General features: G+C 39.6%; 1 protein-coding gene across 3 annotated transcripts in view; it reads right to left on the reverse strand.

Moving 5' to 3' along the window:
* Nucleotides 1-6,566: 6,566 nt before the first annotated feature.
* The window catches only part of spsb4a (splA/ryanodine receptor domain and SOCS box containing 4a), a 65,256-nt gene continuing 47,027 nt past the window's right edge, over nucleotides 6,567-24,795 (reverse strand). For all 3 annotated transcript variants that reach the window (XM_029454008.1, XM_029454007.1, XM_029454009.1), the window contains exon 3: nucleotides 6,567-9,499. In XM_029454008.1, coding sequence (XP_029309868.1) covers nucleotides 9,372-9,499 — 128 coding nt within the window. In that variant the 3' untranslated portion in view covers nucleotides 6,567-9,371. The remainder of the gene's footprint in view (nucleotides 9,500-24,795) is intronic.

The following is a 24,795-nucleotide window of genomic DNA, read 5'->3' on the forward strand; positions in this document are numbered from 1 at the left end:
TCATACTGCTGGGGGACGAGAGACAGATCTGAAAGAAACTGTCAAAATGCACCCGTGGCAGAGACCTCCTGACTTTAGTGCCTAGTTATTTACGGGTGAATCTCCAAACTTTTCTTAGACCTGCCTGACAAATGCACAGCCGCCGATTTCACAAAGATAGACTTTGACTGAGGCTTCCATCAAACCTTTGCATAAAGCTGTCCAGTTCTTAAGTAAAAACATGGCTGATCCATTGAATATAAGCATTGGCTCAGTATTTCTGCTGACTCATCAGTCACCAGACTCTGTATAGTTTCTTTCGAACATAACTGACTGTCTCTTACTGCGGCCTCTAAAAACTATTTCCCTTGTCATTACTCGCCCCGTGTCCTCTTGTTCCTCAGTTGTTGCCACTGATTAGCAGATGTCACTTGTTGTTACCATGGAAACATGGCTCTGAGCCCTGAGTGTGCCTGGGGAAGGTGGCTAACGTGTCTCCCACACACACTCTAAAATATCTTTGTGGAACCGGCCTCAGGTCTTTTCGAACTTCCAGTTTGTGATGCAGGATTTCTGTTTAACGTGGGTCTCATGTCCAAGATAAGATAACCCTGATTACATCATCAAGGTTACTTTACTCAGAACTGACAGGTGACAGAGTATTGCCCCTTTGGAGGAGTAAACTGAACCGTTAAATTGGTGAAGTGCCCCTTTACAGTCCGGTGACGACACACAGAGCTAAATGCTGGACAAAAAGGTTTGTTTATCTTACTCACTTTATCAAGGCGCCACTCCTGCACGTCATTAAAACTAAAGCAGAAGTGGAAACTTCTTTAATATTAATTCCATCTTGTAAACATTGTTATTGCAGATTAAGCAAACTTGCTCAGACAAATTTACCCCCGTGAGTTTGTCTACATTTAAATGATCTAAAAGTAACATTCCCATCTCCCCTTTCTACTCTCAGCTGTTCCTGCCCGCACATGTATCAGTGACTGTTACTCCCTCTGAGCTCTGTGACTGGTACTCTCCTGTTCACCTGTCCCTCCCTCTGTTGGCCTTTAAGCACCTGTGATTGTGATGTCATCATTGTGAAACAACTGCCTTGTTTCCCCCTCGTCCCCTTTTGTCATATTGTGCTTCTGAAAGATTAAAGAGGAAACAGATTCTTTTACATATGAAAACAAACCCTGTAAAAATGTTCAAGACAGTTATTTTATATATCCGTTTCTTTTTCTTTTTGTAAACAAAATGGTTGGGATTTCTCTCTCTTTAGTGGTCATCCCACTGCTTTCTGTATATTGACCAATAAAGACTTGTTTTAGACTCTAACCAGCTCTCCCGCTTGTTTGTGCGCCAGACATCTGACGTGTGTGTGTGTGTGTGTGCATGTGTGTGTGTGTGCATGCGTGCGTGTGTGTGCGTGCGTGTGTGTGTGTGTGCGTGTGTGTGTGTGTGTGCATGCGTGCGCGTGTGTGTGTGCATGCGTGTGTGTGTGTGCGTGTGTGTGTGCGTGCATGTGTGTGTGTGCGCACATGTTGGAGCGAACTGACTGTGTGTTTCATATGTTTCCATATCAACCTTGCATAGACAGGTGTGATTTACATGATATTACTCACAGTGGTTTTACTACAATAAGTATCATGCAGGAATACATACTCAAACATTACCATATCAAATGTGTTGCACAATTAAACATCAGTTATAAATGGTGAAAACTTATGAATTAATTAGTTTTATCAATTAGTGCAGCTCTAAGTGAAAGACTGAATCAAGAACATATACTCACCAATAATTATGTGGAGTATTACTGATCCCATAAAAGAACAAAGTTTTTAATATAAAATTGTTGAGGAATAAATAAATAAAATAAATAAGGCAAAAAGCTACTCTTACAACAAGTATAATTTATGAAAGATATCCTTTGTTGGAAATAAAGAAAACAAATAGCATTTATTTTAACCTTTTTTTATCTTTATACTTATATTATATTTCATTATTTAATATTTAATGTGGACATTACAGTATAAAGATACATATTTTATAAAGGAAAACGTGAAAGAGCAAACTGAACAAGAACTCCCACACAATGGTAAAAATAAATAAATGGAAAAGAAAAAGAATATTTACACAATGATACAAAAGTTTAGAGATATTCATATTGATATGGATTTTAGTCTCACGACAAGAATGATGATCACAAACCAAAAACACATGATGAAGATGGCCCACAGTCAGGGGACCAACTGAAAAGTATGTTAATAAAAAGTCATGCAATACTTGGAAAACGTTGAATGTGGTGGTAAAGATACACACTGACACACATTTAATGATGTAACATTTTGCAACAATGTGGAGAATGGGGCCATAAAGAAACCAATTTACAATCCACCGTGGGCGTCTAGACCAGTCATTGCGGGATGTGGCTGCTGTAAGGGAAACTACAAAAGTGTTCAGGTCTGATAAACAAAAGCAATAATATGATCATTTAAAAAAAACCTGTTGTGCTTTAACAGTGTTGGAAAACAAGTCTCATTTAATAAAATGTATGATCATCAGTGACGATTTCATCTCAGTGGCAGAAAAACAAAACACAAATAGCAAACGTAAATAAAAAACTAAATCCTGGTACTTATATTAATAAGCATTTGTTGTTTGCTTATTTTAACTTCGCTGAGATGATATCAATATCAGCTCTTCCCTGTGTGTGTGTAGTACAGAGATGCTGTAGAACCAACAAGGTTCAACTCAATTGTGGAGTATTACTGATCCCTGCTGGTGGAAGGATTAACCGGGACAAAATGTAATATATTCAGACAAAAACCCTCGCAAGATAACATCATAACTATGAAATTGATGATGAATGAAAGAATCTACTTCGTCCATCAAATGTGGTTATCTTTAGTTTATGAAATATGTGTTCAAATAAAGAACAACCTTTGAACAATATATGAGTTTTTTAAAAATGACTGTATTTATTACAATATTTTGTTTTTGGAATCGTCATTTCTCAGACGAAATGTTCTGTTTGAAAAACATCACATCAGGAATATTTAAGTTGAAAACCCTCTTGTTGTATAATCCTTTGTATGTGGATTTTTTATTAATCTCTCCAAGCTTTTATTTGAGTTTATCTATCAAATGTCCAGAGCTTGTGTAGATGAAATGTTGCAGCTCTGCTTCGGCTTCCCGCTCACAACAGTGCTGACTTTTCATTTCTAACCCAGCAGGTCCCGGAGGATGGAGCAATACTATCGGCCAATTAGTAGCTTAATGTGCACTACAAAACTACATAGTGCCTTAGACTGGCAAGAATATCCGATTATTGCTATTGAGTTTCTTCAGATTTTTAGTTTGCAATAAGTTTGTAAAAGAAAGTATGCAAAATGGTGTTGCAGGTTTGAAAGAAAGAAAGAAAAATGTCTTTCTTCTTGTGTTCTTCAGGGCTCACAACTGTATATTGTAAATAAAATAGTTTGTACACAAGACCTTTCCATGTATAATACATTCCCTGACTGTACAGAAGATGTGTATGAACACGTGAATTGCTTTTGTAAACGTGCATTCTTTACCCTCCTGAACATCTCCATGCTGCAGATGTTATTTCTGTCATCGTTCTGTGCAGCAGACTCCACAGAATAAAGAGCGACATGCAAGCAGACGTCGAGGGTTACAGCAGTGAAAATGAATTCTCTAGATTCTAGAAAGTCTTTTGTTACAGTATCTAAACTCCCACAAAGTCTGATGCATGTTTATGGTATATTTATAGATGAGTTGGCAAATGTTTCCTACTATTACATCCTAAGTAAACCAGCAACTGTCGGAGGACTGTGAGTGAACACTGACTGTGTGACACTAAATTATTCTGACCATGACGTTTTTAATGACATCCTACACTATGACTTCTTTATGGCATATATATGATATGTTTCATGACAGGAGCCTATTATAAGTTTTTATGATTTTCTTAATGACATACAATATTATGACTCAAATACGACTCTTTGATGATGTTTATTTAGGACATACTTTACTATAACATTTTTATGTCATACTATGAATGTTATGACTTTTTATGACATTTCTTTATGACATGCTTTACTCTGACTATTTCAATTAAATACTTTACTTTTCTTATGACATACTATACTATGACATTTCTATGATATGTTTTATGACCTTTTTGATGACATCCTATTCTATGACTTATTTTTAATGTAATTTGTAGGATAAATTTTAATGACAAACTATACTATGACTTTTTAAAGACATTTTTAATGACATACTTAAATATTACATTTTTATGTAATTTTCTCATCATGACTTTTTGATGACATATTCAAATATGACTTATGTTTTATGACTGTTTTATGACTGTCTTTTTCATTTTTTATGCCATACTATATAATGATTAGTTCATTATGACATACTATGCTATAGCATTGTTATGACAATAACCGGGACATGAACCAAAGGCTCATGAAGTACCTTGTTGCCTTATTTTCCACTTGTTTCAACCTCCCATGCAGTCCCAGATGGTCGCAGTCATAATAATTTTATGCAACGTGTTAATGAGAAATACATTTCACTGTTTTTCATCTCCACTCTGAAGGCAAACTGCTCACCCCAGGAGGGAAATGTGCTGCGGACCCTTTTCACACCTCAGCTCAGTTCAAGTCCCAGAATAGAATCTAAGAGCAGCTTTGTTGCCATTTTCCTGCTATAGCGAGCATCAGGGTTAAATGCAGCAGCAGTGTCTGTGTGCGGCAGCAGTGTCTGTGTGCGGCAGCAGTGTCTGTGTGCGGCAGCAGTGTCTGTGTGCGGCAGCAGTGTCTGTGTGCAGCAGCAGTGTCTGTGTGCTGCAGCAGTGTCTGTGTGCGGCAGCAGTGTCTGTGTGCGGCAGCAGTGTCTGTGTGCAGCAGGCAGGCGGAGGTGCAGCAGGTGGTGTTTTCCTCCTCGGTTACTGTATGTTCATATGTTTAGTCTGTTACAAAGTATTTCATAGACTTTGTTAGTTTATACGTTTTTTCATAGATTGAGGATTGTCTGTGGTCGAGCACAATAAGTACATTTACTCAATAATTGTACAACAATACTATTTGTCCGCTATGTTTATCTAACAGCTATAGTTACTTTATTTTACATATAAAATATATATGTTTAGAAAATGTGATATAAAGCAGTTAGAATTAGATCCACCTCAACCAGCTACAACATTAAAATGCTGCCTGCAAACTAAACTAAACTAATGTTAATGCACCTGTAATAATAATCCAATAATATCATAATAAATAATAATACTAGCCTAATGGGGGCCATTATCCAAAATGAGTAATTGACAAGTATACAATAAATATACAACTTTGATACTAGTGTACTTAATAAAAGTATGTAGTATGTTATGGAGCTTATAGCCTGTAAACCATCCTGATTAAATGTGTCCAGATGCATCTGTTATGATGTCGTCAGACTGGATTTTTATCTTCCATTCATTTCATTAAAGAAAAGGGTGAGACTCTGCATTTATCAGCCAGCATTGTTAAGGGCATTGTGTATATTCTTGTAACTGCACCAAACTGACCAAATAAACAAATCAGTGCAAAGTCAGTGAAGGGAGTAATGACTGTGTTTGATAAGAAGATGTATAACAGCAATTAGTTCAACTTTGGGCCAAATGTTTTTAAGGCATTGTTCAGTATTTTATCTCTGGCTGTTTTTGGATTTTATATCTTTCCTATGAGTTAGTGAGGGTTAGGGTTAGTTTTTGTTTACAACCCTGGCCATCCTATTTCCTGTCCCGACACACTACACACTTCACACTACACAACTTAACTTCACCTGGTCAAATCTGGTCTGACTTCACCAACTGAGTGTTAATGAGCCTGTGTTGGGAAAACGGATTAAACTGTTGATGATCAGACTGCTTTTAGACAGAAAGTGTGTGTGTTTGGTGAAGAGGCTCTCTGGTTAAAGAGTGTTGGATCCCAGGCAGGATCGTGAGTGACGCAGAGAGCAGCATTACACCGTCTGTCTATTGATTTCACAAACATTAGTCCCTGTGTGTGTTTGGATATGATGAACTGGACCCGATAAGTCCGATCCCACATTGTGCAGTAGAAATATGAACCACATCAGGCCTCACTAATGTCTGCTTTCCCCCCTGCAGTTTTTTCTTTCAGACTTTGAGTGCGTCGATATCTCCCTGGCTGAGTGTGAGCTGTAGTTACAGCTGCAGGAGCTGAAGAGCAGTGCATTAGCGGTTTACTCTCTGAAGTGGAAACTGCACACTTGACAATTGAGAGAACTTACAGCCAAATACTTTACGGCCAAATTTTCCTCGACAAGGCCTCCCTCGGTAGATTAAACGCTCCCTCAGACACAATTAAAGAAGCTGGAAATGTGTCAGCCCCAGTTGAACCATCATTTGCATCTTACTGCAGCTCTGTTTTGTAGTGTCGAATGTATTTTGGATGACTTTGACATTTATATTTCAGTAAGCATTCCTAAAAATCATCAGGCGTGTTGTTTTTGGACGCCTGGGCGAAGAAATTGTGAAGTGAAAGAAACACAAAGAAAATGTACAGACATTTTTCAAATTCACTTGGCTTTTATTCACATTTCATATCTGTTGACATCTCAACTGCACCGTCTGTCCATACATTCTTCTACTTTTCTGAATAGTCCCTTTCTCACCATCCTAACTGATGAAAACAGAAGCTGAGACCATCACCATCACAAATAATAATAATAATAATAATAATAATAATAATAATAATAATAATAATAATAATAATGATAATAAAAAGCAGCATTGAGTAAACAACTATTGATTTCTCTCTCCCTTCATCACCAGCATCCTTGTTTTAAATTTACCTGAATGTAACCATCATCATCCTTTTATAAAACATAGAACTAGCTTTTGATAAATAATCGTCATTGCATTATCATCATCTTGCCACCATCCGACTCCAAACTCAATAATATTAATATTAATAATAATAATAATAATAATAATAATATTAATAATGTAGGATACAAACTCAGACACTTAAAAAAAAAAAGTGACTCAAGGAAAGAAAACATGATTGGTCTACAGTGTGTGTGTGTGTGTGTGTGTGTGTGTGTGTGTGTGTGTTTGTGTGTCGGCATTGGTCATCTGCATCTCATAATCTGCCCTGCAGCTGCAGTAGCAGTAATGTTCCTACATCAAATAGTTAGACTAGATCTGCTCTGGTCCTGTTTGTGTGTTTGTTTGTGGTCATTAAGACAGTTGTGCGGACGGCAGACAGATACTGTCTGGTACCAGTGAGCTACAGCAGCTGGTGAGGCTTCTTTCTGCCAACAGCATATCAGCACCATTTATACTGCGAAGGGCCGCGACCTACAGACACACTCACACACTCCATGGCTTAGTATGAAATACTTTGGTCGTGATTGACATCATAATACATGATTTTGAGTCCTGTGAGGAGGAATGGTTCTCAGTACCACTAAACAGTTCAAGCAGTTTTGTCCTGTTTATTTTGGTGTTAAAGCCCCTTTCAGACACGTAGCTCGTTATGTAAAAGTCATGACAGCAATCCTAATAAATTCGACCTAATAATATTTCCAGAACACTTCCCACAACACACAGGTTTCAATAGGATCTCATCACAATATCATAAAGGCCACAGCAACACAAATTAAGCACATAAAAGGATTAAATGCACGTCTTGTTCCCTTAAAAAGTATTCAGCTTCTCACTATGACTGATGGGGGTCCTACAAGAACACAATCTTCTGTTAGAAGTAAGAAAGGTTTGTGATTGTACCTATTTCTATCCACCAATCAAGATTCAGCAATATTTGAATTCAAATATGATGGCAATTGGTGGTTTGTTTGGAGTATTGTCAATCAAATATGTTTAAACTACACCCACACAGTCCTTAGTATTAGTATTTTTTAGGTTATGAGGATTTAATGTTACAGATAAATAATTCAGAGTTGGGTTTCAGGAGCTTTAAGAACACTGTAAAAAAATAATGACCACGTAATTATAATTCTTTATGCACAAAAAGATGCAATCACCTTGAAACGCATCGAAACACTGTAAATGAGCCGATCTTAAGTTGTTGAGGAGATTGTTGTCAAGTCAGATTGCACTTTAAAAAAGGATTCTTATTTCCCCAAGTAGAGTGGGGCGAAAGAGGTAGAAAAAAATCAAATCTAACAATAACAATAACCATCAGATCCCCTCTTTCATTTTTCAAGTTACATTCAGGGTAACTGCAGGGATGAAATGATACATATCCTGTATATAGAAATGCTTTACATACAGCATAAAGCAAACGAGAGTCCCAATCTCGAGTCATTCTGTATTAGGCAATTATAGTAAAACATACGCAGCAGAATAAAATAAACTCATAAATGATGAAATTGGTGAGCGCTGACCAATGATTCATTAATTAACACTTAAACAACAAAATACATTTTAAAAACCCATCACTGATACTTTTGCTTCCTTTAAATAATTAGTTTGTCATCTCCACCACTCCTCGCGCACCAGGTGCTAAATACTAAGCATTGTGAACATATGCATAACTTAACACACTTTTACGTAACCACCTCTGAATGACAAAAAGCCATGACTTTAACTAACAAACGTTACTTATTCCATGTCTGAAAAGGGCTCAACTCTCATCGAATGTCTGCATAAAGCCAGGAGATAAGTTCGGCATGCTTATTTAATTTGACTAAACTTTGCATCCACCTTGCAGCCATGTTTTTACTCTGTATGCGATGTGAGCGTTTGGTCGGGCCCTGAGTCAATCAGATAAAAACTACATTAGTGCTAAAATCCTCTTGGACATCTGGGCTCTGTAGCCTGTCCCCTGAGCCAGGGGAGACCATGAATACAGACTGTGGAACTCAACAGCAATGATATGGTCACTGACTGTATGTCAAAAAGGCCTCCAGGATAGGATTAGTGTGCTTTCTCAGCGCAGTTTTCATTCTCATCACTAGGTGGCGGTGGTCATCTGAACACTGTCACCTCTTTATCACCGGATGGGTTTTCTTTCTGGATGAGTGAGATGCTGATGGGATACCATCATCAATAATTTATTTCAAGTCAAAAACAAATGAAAAAGCAGCTCGAAATCCAAAAGAAGCAGGTGCTGTCTTAGTTTGAAAGACTGGACCTCCTTCCTCCTCCTCAGTTAGTTCATCCACCAACTTTCTCTCCATCCGTAAATAAATCCATCTTTTGTAGAGCGCTGGCTCTCAGTGTGGACAACCTTTCATCCATCATCCTCTCTTTGCATCCTTTAATTAACTTATTTTATCCATCCATCTTTGGACTTCGGTGGTCTGGTTTGTGTCCTTGTACTCCCAGTTGGCTCTGCTGGTGTCAGTCATTGGTATTGGAGGTAATTTTTCAGGGACTGGGGCAGAGGCAGGCTCTCGATCTCCTGAAGCCGCTCCCGACCCAACGCCAGGCGGGCTGCACGCCGACACAGGTCCATCAGAGGAAGAGGCTCGGCTGAAGAGAGGGACAGAGAGAGAAAGATTAAACAATAAGTAAGGAGAGGACAGTATGTGAGGAAAACACTTTAGGAAACAACGTGTGTTCGGGAGGCAGACACACTCTCCACATTTAAGAGTAGGCTAAAGACTTTCCTTTTTGATAAAGCTTATAGTTAGGGCTGGCTCAGGTTTGCCCTGGATCAGCCCCTAGTTATGCTGCTATAGGCTTAGACTGCCGGGGGACACCTCCCTGCTCTCTTCCTTCTCTTCCTCTCTCCTCCCCTCCCTCTCTCTTCTTCTCCCTCTCTATCTGTATGCATTTATGTAAATGTATGTTACTAACTCATCATCCGGGGCATCATCCCCAGAGTTTCTGTCTCTCATGTGGCAGGTTGCCACTGATAAAGTTTACTTCAGGATCAGGAATCGTGGCTGCGCCTGCTGCCCTGATCCTGCTGGACACCGGGAAACCTTTTTGACATTTTCCTGGATTCATCCAAACTTTCTCTTTTTCAACACAACATCATTCTCTGTCAAATGTTGTATTTGTACTATGTTGTTTATCCTGTACACACGACATCTATTGCACGTCTGTCCGTCCTGGGAGAGGGATCCCTCCTCAGTTGCTCTCCCTGAGGTTTCTTCCATTTTTCCCCTTTAATTATGGGGTTTCTTTTAGGAAGTTTTTCCTTGTGTGATGCGAGGGTCTAAGGACAGAGGGTCTAAGGACAGAGGGTGTCATAACCTGTACAGTCTGTAAAGCCCACTGAGACAAATGTGTAATTTGTGACATTGGGCTATACAAATACATTTGATTTGATTTGATTTGATTTGAAAGTGTGACTTATGACTGTTTTGGTGTGTGTAACGTAAGGTTTGTTCATGTTTCTACCTCAGCCTTTAATACATGCATATTGTACCTTAATATTTGTTATGCATGAATGAATGAGAGACAGAAGCGAGGTAGAGAGTGATGATGCATTTCTTTAAATATTTAAACCTCCTTCCTTATACAAACGCATACAATGACACCTGTGTGTAATAGCTAATATTAGCACTTTTCTTTGAGTCCATTTTCAACACCATCTGTCACGCCGACAGTAAACAGTTTGATGAAAGAAAAAAAAAGAAGAAATATCATAATTTGGGATTTGGAAAACGAGTATAAACATCTATATTAGTGTAACATGTTCACTTTGATCTCTATACTGTGAGATGCTGGTCAGCCTCGTCTGTCACCTTCATCTTCACGGCAGGGTTAGGGAGGAAACAGATACAGGAGGCTGCGGTGTGAGGACACACAGACCCCAGAGGAGAGGAGGTGGAGGGATGGTCTGAATCGTGCTGCTGTTGTTGTCTAATAGTCCAGAGTCATATGAGTTTCACCATGTGACGTTAATGAGCACATCCGCCGAAACAATTTGTGGTAATTCCCATCTACAAAACTCTACACAAAATAAATGTATTTTCCACTAGAGCTCCCCTAAATCACATCAGCTAATTTTATTTTAGCGCAGATAATAGGGTTAGCTTTCAATTGCCTGCTCCATTTTGGATCTGGTTGTAGGTTATAACCCAGAAGTCTTTTATTAACACTTATCTTTGTATCTTATTTATTTGTGGTGATAGTTACTTTTGTCAATTAGCATAATTCACATTCATTTATACACAGCTCAAATCCTGCTGCTGTCGGTCTCAAGCCAGTGTTTGCACTCGGCTTAATGTTGTTTGTGAGAGAAGAGACACACCACGCAACACCACGGTACGACTGCAAGTGAACGGAGTGTCTTGTAGTTCAACAAGACCTAAACAAAAACCTAAACGTGTTAGTGGAAAAATGCTTCAAGGACTAGTGGATTAGATTTCGGTGAGAGATGATATGAGAGATGAGAGATGTTGTGTATCTGGTGGGATTTGTTCGTGTGCTGGAGGAAAGTCTGACATCTAGTTTTCTACCGACAAACTCATTAAACAAACAATAAACAAACACAAACATAAACATACTAATTTAATGCCAATCATCTACTCTTTGTCCTTCTCCCCTCATCGAGTGTTAACGACTTGGCCTCATTGCTTCCTCCACATGGATTTTACAGTATCATCCGTTTCCATTACTAGTAATGACCACGTCTGGCCTTATTACACAGCAGAGTGGGAGGGAGGAGAGGGACACGTTACCAAAATGAACTCCATGATCCAACTCCCCCCCGCCCCCCCTCCTCACACCCTTCCACCTGAAAACACTCTCACAGTCAGACACATACTGTACGCACACATGGCTTACTGAACTGCACTGCACATGCCTTAGACCCCCGCCAACACAATGGCAGAACAATAACGTCATTAATAGAAAAGTAACGCGAAGGGTTGTCGATCAATGGAAGTTGACTTGGAAGTAGGAAAAAGTGTTTCCTGCTATGGCTCCATATGCATTTCTTGTATTCAAATGACGTTCCGGCCCTCAGGCCATTGTTGAACTTGAAGAAGGCCTGAGGGCCAAAACTTCATTTGAATAAAAGAAATGCATATGGAGTCAGGGTGTGTAGCACTTGTTTACTACAAGTGGGAAAAGACAGATTTAAAGTCAAACAGGAGCAGAGAGAAGAAAATGTCCATCATTGATGTGCGAAGTTGCTGAAAAAGGTCCTCGGTAAAGATACCCTTTAAGATAATGTCTTGATCTTGTAACAGGCTGTAATTAGTCGTACGCATCTTATTTTGGAGGTGTGAAGTGCCTTGCGAGGATCCTGAGTGACGTTAGAATCAGTCTGTCACTCCCTGCTGCTACTTCTATCACCCGTTGTAATTCTGAATGTTCTCTGACACCTGCTTCTGTAGCTGCACCGCTGTGTGTGTGTGTGTGTCAAGGTTAAACCAACAGGATAAAAGGACAACCCTGCCTCTATACAGACACACACACACACACACACACACACACACACACACACACACACACACACACACACACACACACACACACACACACACACACACACACACACACACACACACATCCACTTCAGCTCTACAGTGTCCTTGCAATGTCACATTAATACTCATCCACGCTTCTAGAAAGCGTTCTTCACTTGCGACAGATAAAACGATTGACAGTGTTGATTTTTTCGTTTGGCCTCCGTTTGACTCTCAATTACGCAGCCATTGTGAGCGCTGCTCTCGTCACATTAACAGGATGTACAGCAGATGAATGCCGTATGTATGGTGGCTGAGTGGCATTAAAGCTGAAGATAAGTAATTCAACATCAATTTTCCAGATTCCCCAATTAATAGACCAATCTGTTCAGGTCTAATGTATATCAACATATAGAAAATGACTTGTAAAGAGAAACTCATAGTGGTTTGGATAATGATATGTAGTTAAGAGTGAGAAAGCTGGTGAAGAACAGAGCAGAATCATTAACAGCTCTAAATATAGAGCCAACAGAAATAAACGGTGAGGCTAAGCTGGCTTTACTGCCACCCTGGCTCTTGACTAGAGAGACAGAAAGTGTTTACTGACACCTGCTCTCGATTGGCTAATGTCCTCTTTTTGTTACAGCTAAATCAGCTCCGGGCAAGTGAATTTATTTACTTGAAATCTTGAATAATCAAAACTAAACTTGTAAAAGAAGTCAATAATTAGCCAGCTACAATAAAACAGAGTGTTGGAAGACCAAAAACAATATTACATGATATATAACGGTTCGTACAGGCACACAAACACACACAAAAGCAGATATTTAGGTGGAAATGTGAACTGAAACCACAGAGCATGCATCTGAAAATGTCAATTTGAGATTAGTGTGGCGAAAACAAATTTAGAATCTTAGTGCGCAAGCTCCGAGTGTACGTGACGTGTTCATGTACATAACAAGGGGAGCAATTTTGTACCAGACCCAATTAATTTGAGCATGCTCGTAGGCTCTTTAGTGCTCAGTTATGTGGAGACGATTTCAGCAGACAACACTGTGGACGCTGTGAGGAAGGAGACACTGTCAACTCTCTGTGTTTCGCTTTCTCTCTCTTTCCCTCTGAGGAGAACACTGAGAGAACTTGAAATGACACAAGTGTATAGTAAGGTGAAAACGGAAAAATTCCCTATTTGTAGCGCTTAGTCTTTAAAATAGAGACTTAATTAACTCCTGTTTGTCAATCTCTACATTAATCATCCGCTGCCTTCCAGATGTATATAATGGCCGTGTATTATACAAGTAATTAACTGGGCCTAATAACTTCTATTGCAATACTCAGTGCATTAACGATAATAATTATTCTTAATGACACATTTTACATCACGTTTTATCCTATCAGCATCTCCTAAAAGTGGTGAGAGACGCTAATGAGGAGAGAAGCTGAGGATGATCAGCAGCAGGTCATTTACCCGGCTGCATCATTAAGCACCCGCTGCATTAAGCTTCAAAATGCTGCAGGACTGAATTATATCATCCATGTGGATGAATATCTTCACCTGTAAGTTCACCGCTGAGATACAGAGGTATATTCTGCTAGTGACACTTTAAAAACAACTATTTTCTCAGGTCAGATAATATAGTTTTTTAGAGCGTCACCCTTCATTTACTCTGCAGAGAGATAGAGATAGATTAGTTAAACTGTGAGATGAATCCTGAACGAGCCCTGTGGGAAAACTGGCCCATTACTGCAGAGAGGAAATGTATACAGAGAAGAAGATGAAGAACAATGTGAAGTTCCTCTTTGCTTCTGACCACCTGCTCAGGCACATGTTGACAGAACTGGAGGAAAAACTAAGTGACCTTTCAGCATCTCGATGTTTTCTCCACAATCTGCTGTGGTTGATTCATTTATATGAAGGTGGCAGACCTCTATGAAAGTTGTAATTAGGTCTTACTGACGAGCACTACTGGATGTGTGAAGGGATCCCAGCCAGTGAAGAACTTCTTTTCTGATGAGACATTTTATATGAATATCAATCGTGACCCCGAGTCTGTTGCGACGGGAACAAGAAGTAATAAGGGCCCACAGTGTGACATGACGCCTGCAATGAGATGCGGTGCACAGCAGTGCAGAGCAGGATTTATTGTCTGTAGACAATGATAATGGGAGAGAGGGTGAAAATGGCAATGGCAGCATCACTTTAATGATGGATGTAAAAAGTGACCTGATGGGAGGGCCGGGAGCTAACTAAAGCCTGACAGATGATTTAGTGAGTAAAGAAATAAGAAAATAGAGAATGAGTCAGTAGAAGAGAGCAAACTCTTAAAGCCAAACTGAAATCTAAAGTCTCCTTTCTCTTTGTGTCAGGAAATAAAAACTGTGATGACACTGCAGCTATTGTCCATATTCAAGGCCAGCGTCGTTAGCCGTTGCTACTTACTGGCGCATGTCATAGCAAGCTAGGCTAACTAGCTTGAATGTAGAAAGGGGAAGCTATAGCTTGGCTATAATTAGACTAGCTTGCTAATTTTAGCAATGATTCCCACTGGACACTACTTTCTGTTATTTCAACGCCTGCACTGAGACATCTAAGTGTTGTATTTTAGAGAGGTGGGGTCTAGCTAGCGTTAGCCGTTTCCCTTTCGTGGTCAAGTTGTAGTAAAAGCAAACGTCTCTCCAGCTGGTTACCTGTTAACACCTGTCCATGCAGTCATTGCACCAATCAAGTAACAGTATGGTACAGAATGTCCGTCACAACCAAAAATGTACGTCCCCTAAAGAATATTGTCACTGCAGAAAAATTACAAAACTAAAATGTCTTTGTTTGGTTAATAAAGTTTTGACCAAATAGGTACACAAACACTGGAGATAAATATACTGAGTTTTACTTCACTGATGAAGTAGTGATGGAAGAAATATCCATACCTTTTACTTCAGTAAAGTAAATACTTTGTTACAAAACTCCTGCATTTAAAAATTTACTTAAGTAAAAGCACAGATTTTGAATGTGCAATACGTTCCAGGTTCTCTCTTATCTTTTCTAACTCTGACTTGTAATTTAAATCATAATTAAAATCTATTAAAAGTATCAAAAGTAAAACCAATCATTATGCAATATGGTACATTTTAGAATGATATGTATATTATAATCATTGAGGCATTAATATATTCATTAGCTTAATGTTGCAGCTGGTAAAGGTGGCGCTCATTGTACTGCTGCTGGGTAGCTTTACCTTTAATATTATATCATCATCTAGTTTTGTATTAATAATCTGCATCTACAAGTAACTTAAGTTATTATGTCAAATAAATGTAGTGGAGTACAAAAGTACAACATTTGCCTCTGAATGTGGTGGAGTAGAAGTATATAAGTAATAAGTGGAAGAAAAAGGACCTCAAAAGTATTAGACCGCCAACAAACCTCAAAATTGTACTTAAGTAGAGCACTTGAGTAAATGTACTTAGTTACTTTCCACCCCTGCTTTTAAGAAAATACTGAGTTGTGTAAGACAAACACATACGTTGCATATATAAGAGATAGCTCAGTAAACCTGATCATCTCCTCTTTCTCTCAAGTCTTCCTCTCCCTTCGCCACAGCTCCATCTCATTTGTAACAATACACCTCTCTCCACCCTCCTCCTGAGAAGAAGAGCCTCCTCTGCTTTCTTCTCTACTCTTTTATTTCCTGCCCTTCTTTCACACTCTGCTTTTTTATCTTTTTCCCTCTTTGAAATCATAATCGCTGTCGGGTGAAATCTGTATTATCTTCAAAATGTCAACAAGAGACAGAAACAGGTGTGTTTAGCTTGATGACAATGCAGTTTTGATCATAATCCGGTTGGTTTTAAAGGCTTCTAAGCCCGAGAGGTTGAAGAATTTAGAGGAGCATGTAATCCTTTAATCCTTTAATTAAAGTCAATATAATACGAAAATGAAAAAAACTGTAATTACAAGGCTTTCACCCGACAACAGTGGTAACATTTGCACTAATGTACAACCCCAGAGCTGTGTACATATACACAGAGTAATCAGTTACAGGTGAAAATGACCAACAGCTCAATAATGTGACCTATTGTGCTTTTCCTTTCCTAATCTGACGCCATACTATCGACCCACTGCAGTGTGTCTGTGAACGTGAAACACATAAAAGAACAAACAGTCTTGCAGACATGTTGACAGGTAGAAAAACAAAACAAAGGGCACAGAAGTATGCAAGGTCATAAATACAGAAAATAAAAGGGACAAACGCACACAACTCCAAATCAAAACAGATCAGAGAAAAACTCAAATGGTGTTAAGTAAACAAACACAAAATCCCTGCGATGCAGAAACAGAAGCTTCAAGCTCAGTCGAGGGAAGATACACCCAATAGAGTCGCGTGTGCTGCTGAACTTCACTTGGTACAAAGTGCAAATGTGTCTGTGTGGCTCAAGCTACATCAAAACATGTAAAATTATATCCTGTCGTAGTCACAGGGCTTTCGAAGGATCGCTTCGTCGAACAGCATAGAAATGTCACGGCAATAAAACCAAATGTCTCCAGCTGCAGGGCAGATGTTAAAAAAAGAGATTTAGAGGAGAATCTGTTTGGCCTGTGTGTAACCATCAGAGCAGCGCTGGAATGTGACGATCCATCGATGTATCGATTCGATGATCAATTATCCAATAGCAAAGTGAAAACAATCGATATATATCATCATCTATTATATACGCCTTTATTTTGACGTTCCCACGGCACGTCTGTGTCCCCATATCCGTCCAAGCGTACCTCCTCCGTAAACATTCAAACAATGAGAAATGTGTCACTTCATAGTGAACAGGAGGTCTATTTTATTGTTTTTATAAAAAGAAAAGAACAGATGGTTTTCCATTTAAATGTGTGGAAGAGCCCAGTAATAAAAATAGCAAATTGTATTTTAGTTGCTTTTTGTGAGTTGGTATAAATAAAGCTGATCGTGTTACATATCATATCTTCTCATATTGATTGCAGGCCCCTAAATTTAATCAAATCAAATGTGTATCATGGCAGACTTTGTGATATCAACAAATATCTTATAGTTGTCCAAAGAATCGATATCATTTCGTATCGGGATGAAATCTGTGAGCTGTATAGACACTATTACCAGTCTGTAAGCTCCTGTAACATGTGAGCTACTAATAATATCCAGCAGATAAGAGAAGAAACAAGAGTAAAAACTAACGGGACAGCATATTCTACAGTGAACAGTTTCCATGCTGGTGAGCCAAGTCTATATCTGCTTTAAGGCAGTAAATCACCAGATGAGCTAAAGTAGACATTTAAACAGCTTTGACTTTTATCATCCTCCGCTGGAAACATGTCTCTGGCAGACACTGGAGGCCTGTGCTAGACATGAATACAAAAACTCTTTACAAGAAAGACACAGAAGTTAGCTAATTAGGTAGCCACTTCAACAATTCTCTGATAGGAATACAGCTTTAATTGTCATATTGACTTAAGAATGAGGACTTTTAGCTAAATCTTCTGCAGAGGCTGCTTGCTCATTACACCAACTGCAGATGTGAGAGAGCCACACAAAGAGTGAGTTCTGAATAAATAGTTATGCCTAAAATACAATAATTGGTAGATGAGAAATGCTATAAAACAAACTTTGTGCGATGAAAACAGTTAAACCTTATATATTTTACTTTAACAGCCCTACTGCACTGCATGCTGACCAGTGACTAACTTCACTCACTGGCCCTTACTGTACTCCAACACAGTAAAACAACACAATGCAGTGTAATAAATACGATGCTTGAATTGCAGATCTACTGAGAGAGGACAGCAGTGCAGTAAAAACAGCTCAACAATGTTTCATTCACTTCCGAACATAAACAGCCGTAGTGAGAAAATGAGTTATTTCTGACAAAGAGAGAAACAGAACATAATAACCGTATTCAGACCTCACAAGAAACAACACAACAAAGGTAAGGATTAACAGGAGGTGTAACTTTCAAGTGTCCTTCTTTTCAAACACACGAGACGCTGAACTCCAAACTCCAGCGTCCTTCAAAGCCACTGAGGGAAGTTGGCGTTATCTGTAGCCAATGTACCTCCAGTGGTGTCCTGTATCCTCTTCCCCAGCACATTGTGTAACAGTTTTAGCACAATCACACTCAAACACACACTCAAGCAGCATGTTTTGCAGAACTAATGCAGTAATGTTGCTACAATCCATAGAGGACTTGTTAGAAAACCCTTTTGTACTAAAAAAGGATGCAGCCGCAGGGTGGGAGGACTAATGGCTACAAACATAGTTGTACTAAGTCCGTCCCACACAGCTTTAGGAGAGGAGGGTGTGAAAATCCTTTTTTCTGATGTCCTCCCTGAACAAACTCCATCTTGAGATATTTGGTCAAAACTAACGTTGGTGCTTAAATGGTTTGTGTATGAGTCATATCTTACTGACCACATTAGTGTCACACAGAAAGATGGGCACTGTGGGCAGAGCTGGCTAGTAGAGAAGAGTTGGTGGTAATACAATCCATGCCAGAGTTTCTTTTTAAAGCCCTGTTCTCGCTTTACCATCCTGCATTACTGTAAGTATACTGTTCACTGTCTCCTCTGGGATGAGAGGCAAGAGTGATAAGAGAAACAGGAGGAGGAAAGATGTGAAGGAGACGTGGAAATATAAAGGGAGCGGAGGAGATGAAGCAGCGAAAGATGGGATGCGGTCATGAGATGAGAGAGGAGGATGGACACGAAGAGGAGAGATGGTGATAAATAGAAAAGGAGAGAGCACAGCCGGCCTGTCTGACCCTCACATATCCTTCACAGTTACAAACTGCAGGTAGGCGGATCTTATTCATAAAAAAATGTCAATATTAGAGGAAATCTGTTGGCATAATTTACGAAGCACACTTTTAATTAAGGTTCCTTCTTACATGGGGTTTTTCAAACATGAAAACCCATCCTTCATCCCTGTGTGTAATGTGCAGGGAAACTGCTGATGTTGCATCAATATGTGTCTTTGAACAATGGAAAAGAAGTGAAATATGAAAGATGTTACTTGAAGTGACAAACCCACAGAGAATTATCACTAAACTCTGCAGTTCTCAGCTCTAAGAAGCATTTTAGCGTCTTTTGATCGTTTTGGTTTAACTTTACCTTTTAGATTCCCTCTCACTGCTCCATCAGTCAAGCTTCATTAGACAAGGCAACCTAATTATATGGACAATTAGGAAAGCTTACTTTACATTTGTGTGTGTGTGTGTCAGATAAAAGAACAGAAACAGACAAAGCAGGTGAAATTGAGACAGACCGAGGTAGAAAGGATCAAAGAGTAAAGATCACAGAACAGAGAAACACACAGAAGGAGGAGAGAAAAGTTAAAGGTGAAATTGAGGAGAGAGTTGGGGAAACTTTGCTCCTGCTGCTGTGTCCTCAGTGGATTAAGTTTCAATGAAGGTGGGAAAACCACACACACACATATACTGGAGTTTAATATTCCACCGCCACGGTTTTAAACTAGACATCAAGTGATTTACAGGTAAAAGCCCTTTCCTCTGGAGTAAAATCCAACTGTACATGATGCGTCATTATCAGTAATGCTCACCTCACTTCCAGTACAAGTACAACCTGCAGCTGAATGCATCACGTTTGTACCTGCTGTCTGGAAATTTCCCAAAGTCATTCTCAGTAATGTCAGAAATCAGTAATGGGCAGGTGGATACAAAGGGGTAAATTACAGCATTTCATCACATATGAATGTACCAGACTCAAGTCGTACTGCAGCAATTTAGTATAGCACTTCCACAAAGTTCAGGGACTAACAAGAGACAGGTTTTTTTAAAGAGCACTTGAAATTGGTGTTGCATAAACTGAGATCCTGACGTTTTGTCTCGTGAGGTCCTCCAAGTTCGCGGAGAGAAAATTCTCTGTGTAGTTAAATGTTCTCCTCTCGGGGCACAAACTCCTCAGAGGAACCCCGACCTTGTAGGTCGAGCTTCATATACACTGGATCCTACAATTAAGGATGACGACTGCACTAACAAGACATGACACATACTGTAGCACATGCACAAGCACACTATAATCTGTGATGTGCATGAGCTCAGATTAAGGCAGAAGACAGACCAAACATGAGCGCACTGATAATGACAGAGAGAGGAACAATTCCCACAAACATCATGAGTGTTGAAGCGTAAAATGTGAGAGGCCCACCGCTTCCCAAAAAAGCTTAAGTGTTATGACGACAATAAACAATTATGGTGGAAGTAAACATGTACGAGGCTACTGTGGACAACCAGGAAATGAAAGCGTTGAGGTAATGACAGGATGGGTGTGTGTATAATATAGTTCTACATCACTTCATTTGTTTATTGTGATAAAAAACAATTACAATTACACAGAAGTGGATATTCCTGAAAGAGTGATATTTGAACAGTCAATCATAACAATAAAACATTGTTTTGTTAGTTGTAAGTTACTCAAGACTGGACAAAGAACAAAGTGCAGCCAGAAGGACAATACTCAAACAAGATTTCACGTTACGAGTTGTTCTTCCTGTGAACATGGAGAAATCTCCTCTCTAGAAGCTGGAGCCCACCAAGAGACATTGATACAAATTTGTTGAAGGTTTTCTCAAATGCTGGATACAATTGTATGTCATTTTAGGCAGAAGTAGAAATACTTTTTGCCAAGCACATCTTACGCACATGCCCACTATTCATACTTTTGTCAACGCTAACTATCAGGGGCAGTGAGCTGTTAAGTGCCCTGCCATCAGCTCCAGATCAAAGACCTGCAGTCAAATACAGCAGCAGGCATATATTGGGAATAAATGTTTTCTCACTTAGGTTATGCTAATAAACATGCAGTGAATCACATCCTGTGTAGAAAATACAAAATAACTAAAGATTACAGTACATCTCTACAAGATAATGAGATGGAAAGAACCACTCCTTCCTCCTACTCTTTTCTCTGCCTTCCGTGACTTCAGTAATTGATCAATCTATAATGAGCATACCAAACAAAACTAAATGCCATGTTCACAAATCTTTGGAATCAAAGAAAGTTCAAGCCGTCAGCTGCAGATTAAACGCTTCGTATCTCTTTTCTCATATGAACTTCATATTTTTGCTAGTTGGTCCGAGACGAACAGGCAAGAGCTCTATTGGAAACACTCCGCTGGGCCGGGGGCAGGTTTTTCAAACCAGAGGAGACAGGACCGTGGTGGACACAAAAGGTTAGGGTTTATCTGAGGAGTTTGTGCCCCGAGAGGGGAAAATTGAACTGCAGACTTGGAGGACCTTATGTTGTTCTGCTAGTGATCCGTCTGCTGGACTTCACTGAGCAGGAGAGGAGAGCGGCAGAGAGGAGGATGAAGATCTTGGCCCCTGCAGTCTGGAGACACATGATGGCGTTGTTCAAATGTGGAGACTGGCTGAGGGGAAGAGGGTGCAGCGTGGAGGAGAACATACAATCAGGAGGCACCGCCTTGCAGTGTGGCACAAGTGTTGCTATCGATATCACGTGTTTGATAACAAGGCGGCCGACATTGGCAAGCAAGAGACAAGGAAGCAGGAGATTAACGAAGGTGGGAAGAAACAGGAAGGAACTTGGCGGAAGAAAAATGACACGGGGGGCAGGAAGCGAGAGCAGAGGAGGTGAGGCAGATGAGCGAAAGGGTGAACGTGTTGCAGGAGAACGGAGGGTGGCACATCTCCCTTCACATGTACAGAAGGCTGGAGGAGGAATGGAGCCAGAGGGAGCAGAAGCTGAGAGCTCGATTGGAGGCAAAGACAGATGTGGGAAGTCTGAGGAGACAGCCAAGACGAAGATAAACATGGAGAAACAGCAAGAGCAGAGGTTAGAGACGGAAGAAGAAGAACAGGAGGATAGCCTGGGGCAAGAGCATGAGAACAAGGAGGAATGTGCTGAAAGGAAGCTAAATAGAGGGAAAGATGAAGAGGAGAGAGCGAAGGTAAGGTTTGAGAGACTGAGCAATGAGGAGGACGTGTGGGATACAAACAGAGAGGGAGGAGAGCACTGAAGAGTAAACTGGAATGATGGCTCCATGGCGGCCTAATAGAGGTCAAAGGTTAGCCTTAAGTCCAATCGGAAGGCTTGTCTAAATGAACTATGGTCACAATCTCTGTTTTAAGGACAGCTGGACTCTCACACAGTGATTCCACCTGACAGTGGTCTCAATTTTCTCATCTAACTCTCAGCAATGAAAGCGAATTTCCCAAAATTTCAAACTATTCCTTATTCCTAGTTTTCTCTATTCTATTATGTCATATGCTGTCGACTTTTAAAACAGCTAAAACTCCTATCAAGCACCATCTAATGATACATTATAAATCTCCAAAATGAAAGCCTTTCTTCTCAAAGTCTTGGGGGGAGAGTGATTACCACTCTGCTCTGTAGGTGGATCTGTTGTTGCTCACATGTTCAGTTCCCATGCAGGTTTGTCATTTTAAAGCCTTACATCGCAGGATTGCTTAAATTGTATTGGTTTTGCTTCTAAAATGATCAGGAATGTGAGACATTGTGTGATCCCAGACATCAGCCAGTACATTCCCAAAAACTGGCTTCTGAATTGTGAGAATATGCAACTTTCTGAAATACTAGAGTAATTAAAATCCAATCAATCTTGCTTATGAAAGGCAGATGTATAAAAAGAAAAAGAAAAGATCTATTAAAAATTTAAAAAACGGAAAGGAGAAAGGTTGCTGAACATTGAGATTGTCATTATTATTATTTTGCTTTTTTAACTTCCAACAAGGGAATCACTGTGACTGCATGCAGGGTTTCTTTTAATGGCAGAACATCTATTTCATTACATCTGACCAAATTGAGAATTGGCTTCAGGGAATTGCTATCTCTCCTCAGCTGACACAGACAGTTAATCCTCATCTCTGGCTCACAGTCATGATCTACGCAAGGTCAGTCGTGTTGTAACCAACGAGGTCAGTCTCGGCCCGGGACATCAGGCTGGGCCAGAAAAGCCCAGAATCCATTAAATCAGATAAAACAAATATCTCTGTCCCTCACACTGGAATTGGTTCAGTTCATTTAAACTGTGCAGTAATTATAGAAAGCCACCGAAATGCCCAAAAGCCTCGAGCTTGTCGGTCAGTGCATTATTTGGAGAAAGAAAAAGATTTTCCACACAGTATTCCTTTGTGAGGTACGGTAGAGCATCAGAGTGAAGAAAGCGTGCAGACAATGTTTTTTTTCTCAACAGCTTCCTTTAATTAGACATGGAAAGTCACTTTGACACTAATTTGATTTGAGACGTCTTCTGTGCGTCACCGCTTATGAGCCACTGAGAGATGCAGAATGTAACACTACAGCAGATGCTTTCAGCAGTCAGTCCCCCTTGTTACACCGCATTAGTGCATTTATTTGCAAGTGTGTTCGGTTGTGATCAAAGCCTACAGTTACGTCTCTGCAAGACACATGTATGATTGGCTTGATGCCGAAATGTAATTTAAAATGTGTTTTTTTTTATATAGGTTGTTGTGGCGCTGTACCCTGCTACCCCTTAAATATTTGATATTAGGTCCCTAAAAACAAATGTTCTCAGTCAACTGAGTTTTTGAGCATTAAAGGGGAAATCCATTACACATCAAAGTCTATTTACACGTCTCAGAGGTATTACTGTATGTGCAAAAGAAATATGTTGTGGCTCCAGTGGGAAATTACCTAAATCTGTCAGTGGTCAAGTTGCATTGTGGGCAATGTAGGCGCCAGGTTTTGACAAAAAGAAGAACACAGGGAATGAAAAATAGTCTTACATCCTTTTTTAGTAAAAAGAAACCCCCCGTGAGTCTGACAATGTTGTAGGAGAGCAATACTAAATCAGCGGAGTATTTCAAGAGGTTTTGAGATTTCTAAGAGTTCAATCGCTTTTCTAACTGGACCAAGTTAGTATAAGTTTGCCTTTTGTCTACAGCTTTGACTCTACAGACCAAGTTTTTATTAAAACGGACGCTTTAAGTGTATGCCTTTAGCTATCCAGCACAAAGGAACAGTTCATCTTCTCCCTCAAGTCTTTGTATTGATGCCTCTGACAAAACAATGAAACTTGATATCATATTATCGTGATAGATTTTTAGAATATGGTCAGTTAATACTGTAGCTCTTCATTATCAACTTTATATCTGCCATGAAATGCCTGTGCAAGCGTATAACACACACTTGTAATATAATATTTATAGTAGTCATATAGGCCAATTCAATTAAATGTCTATCAGAAAATCTGTCTTATGTTCACTGTTGATTTTGAGTCCACTTCTCTGTAAATAGGACAGAAAGTAAAAGTAAACTTATTAAAAAGAGGGAATGCCCATCTTACATCATAACGGCTTTCCCCTACATACAGCGAGCTAATAGTAACAGAGTGCTCTCCCAAAAAGAATTACGACACAGAG

The sequence above is a fragment of the Cottoperca gobio genome, chromosome 17 (assembly GCF_900634415.1).
Source record: "Cottoperca gobio chromosome 17, fCotGob3.1, whole genome shotgun sequence".
In the NCBI taxonomy this organism is placed as follows: Eukaryota; Metazoa; Chordata; class Actinopteri; order Perciformes; family Bovichtidae; genus Cottoperca; species Cottoperca gobio.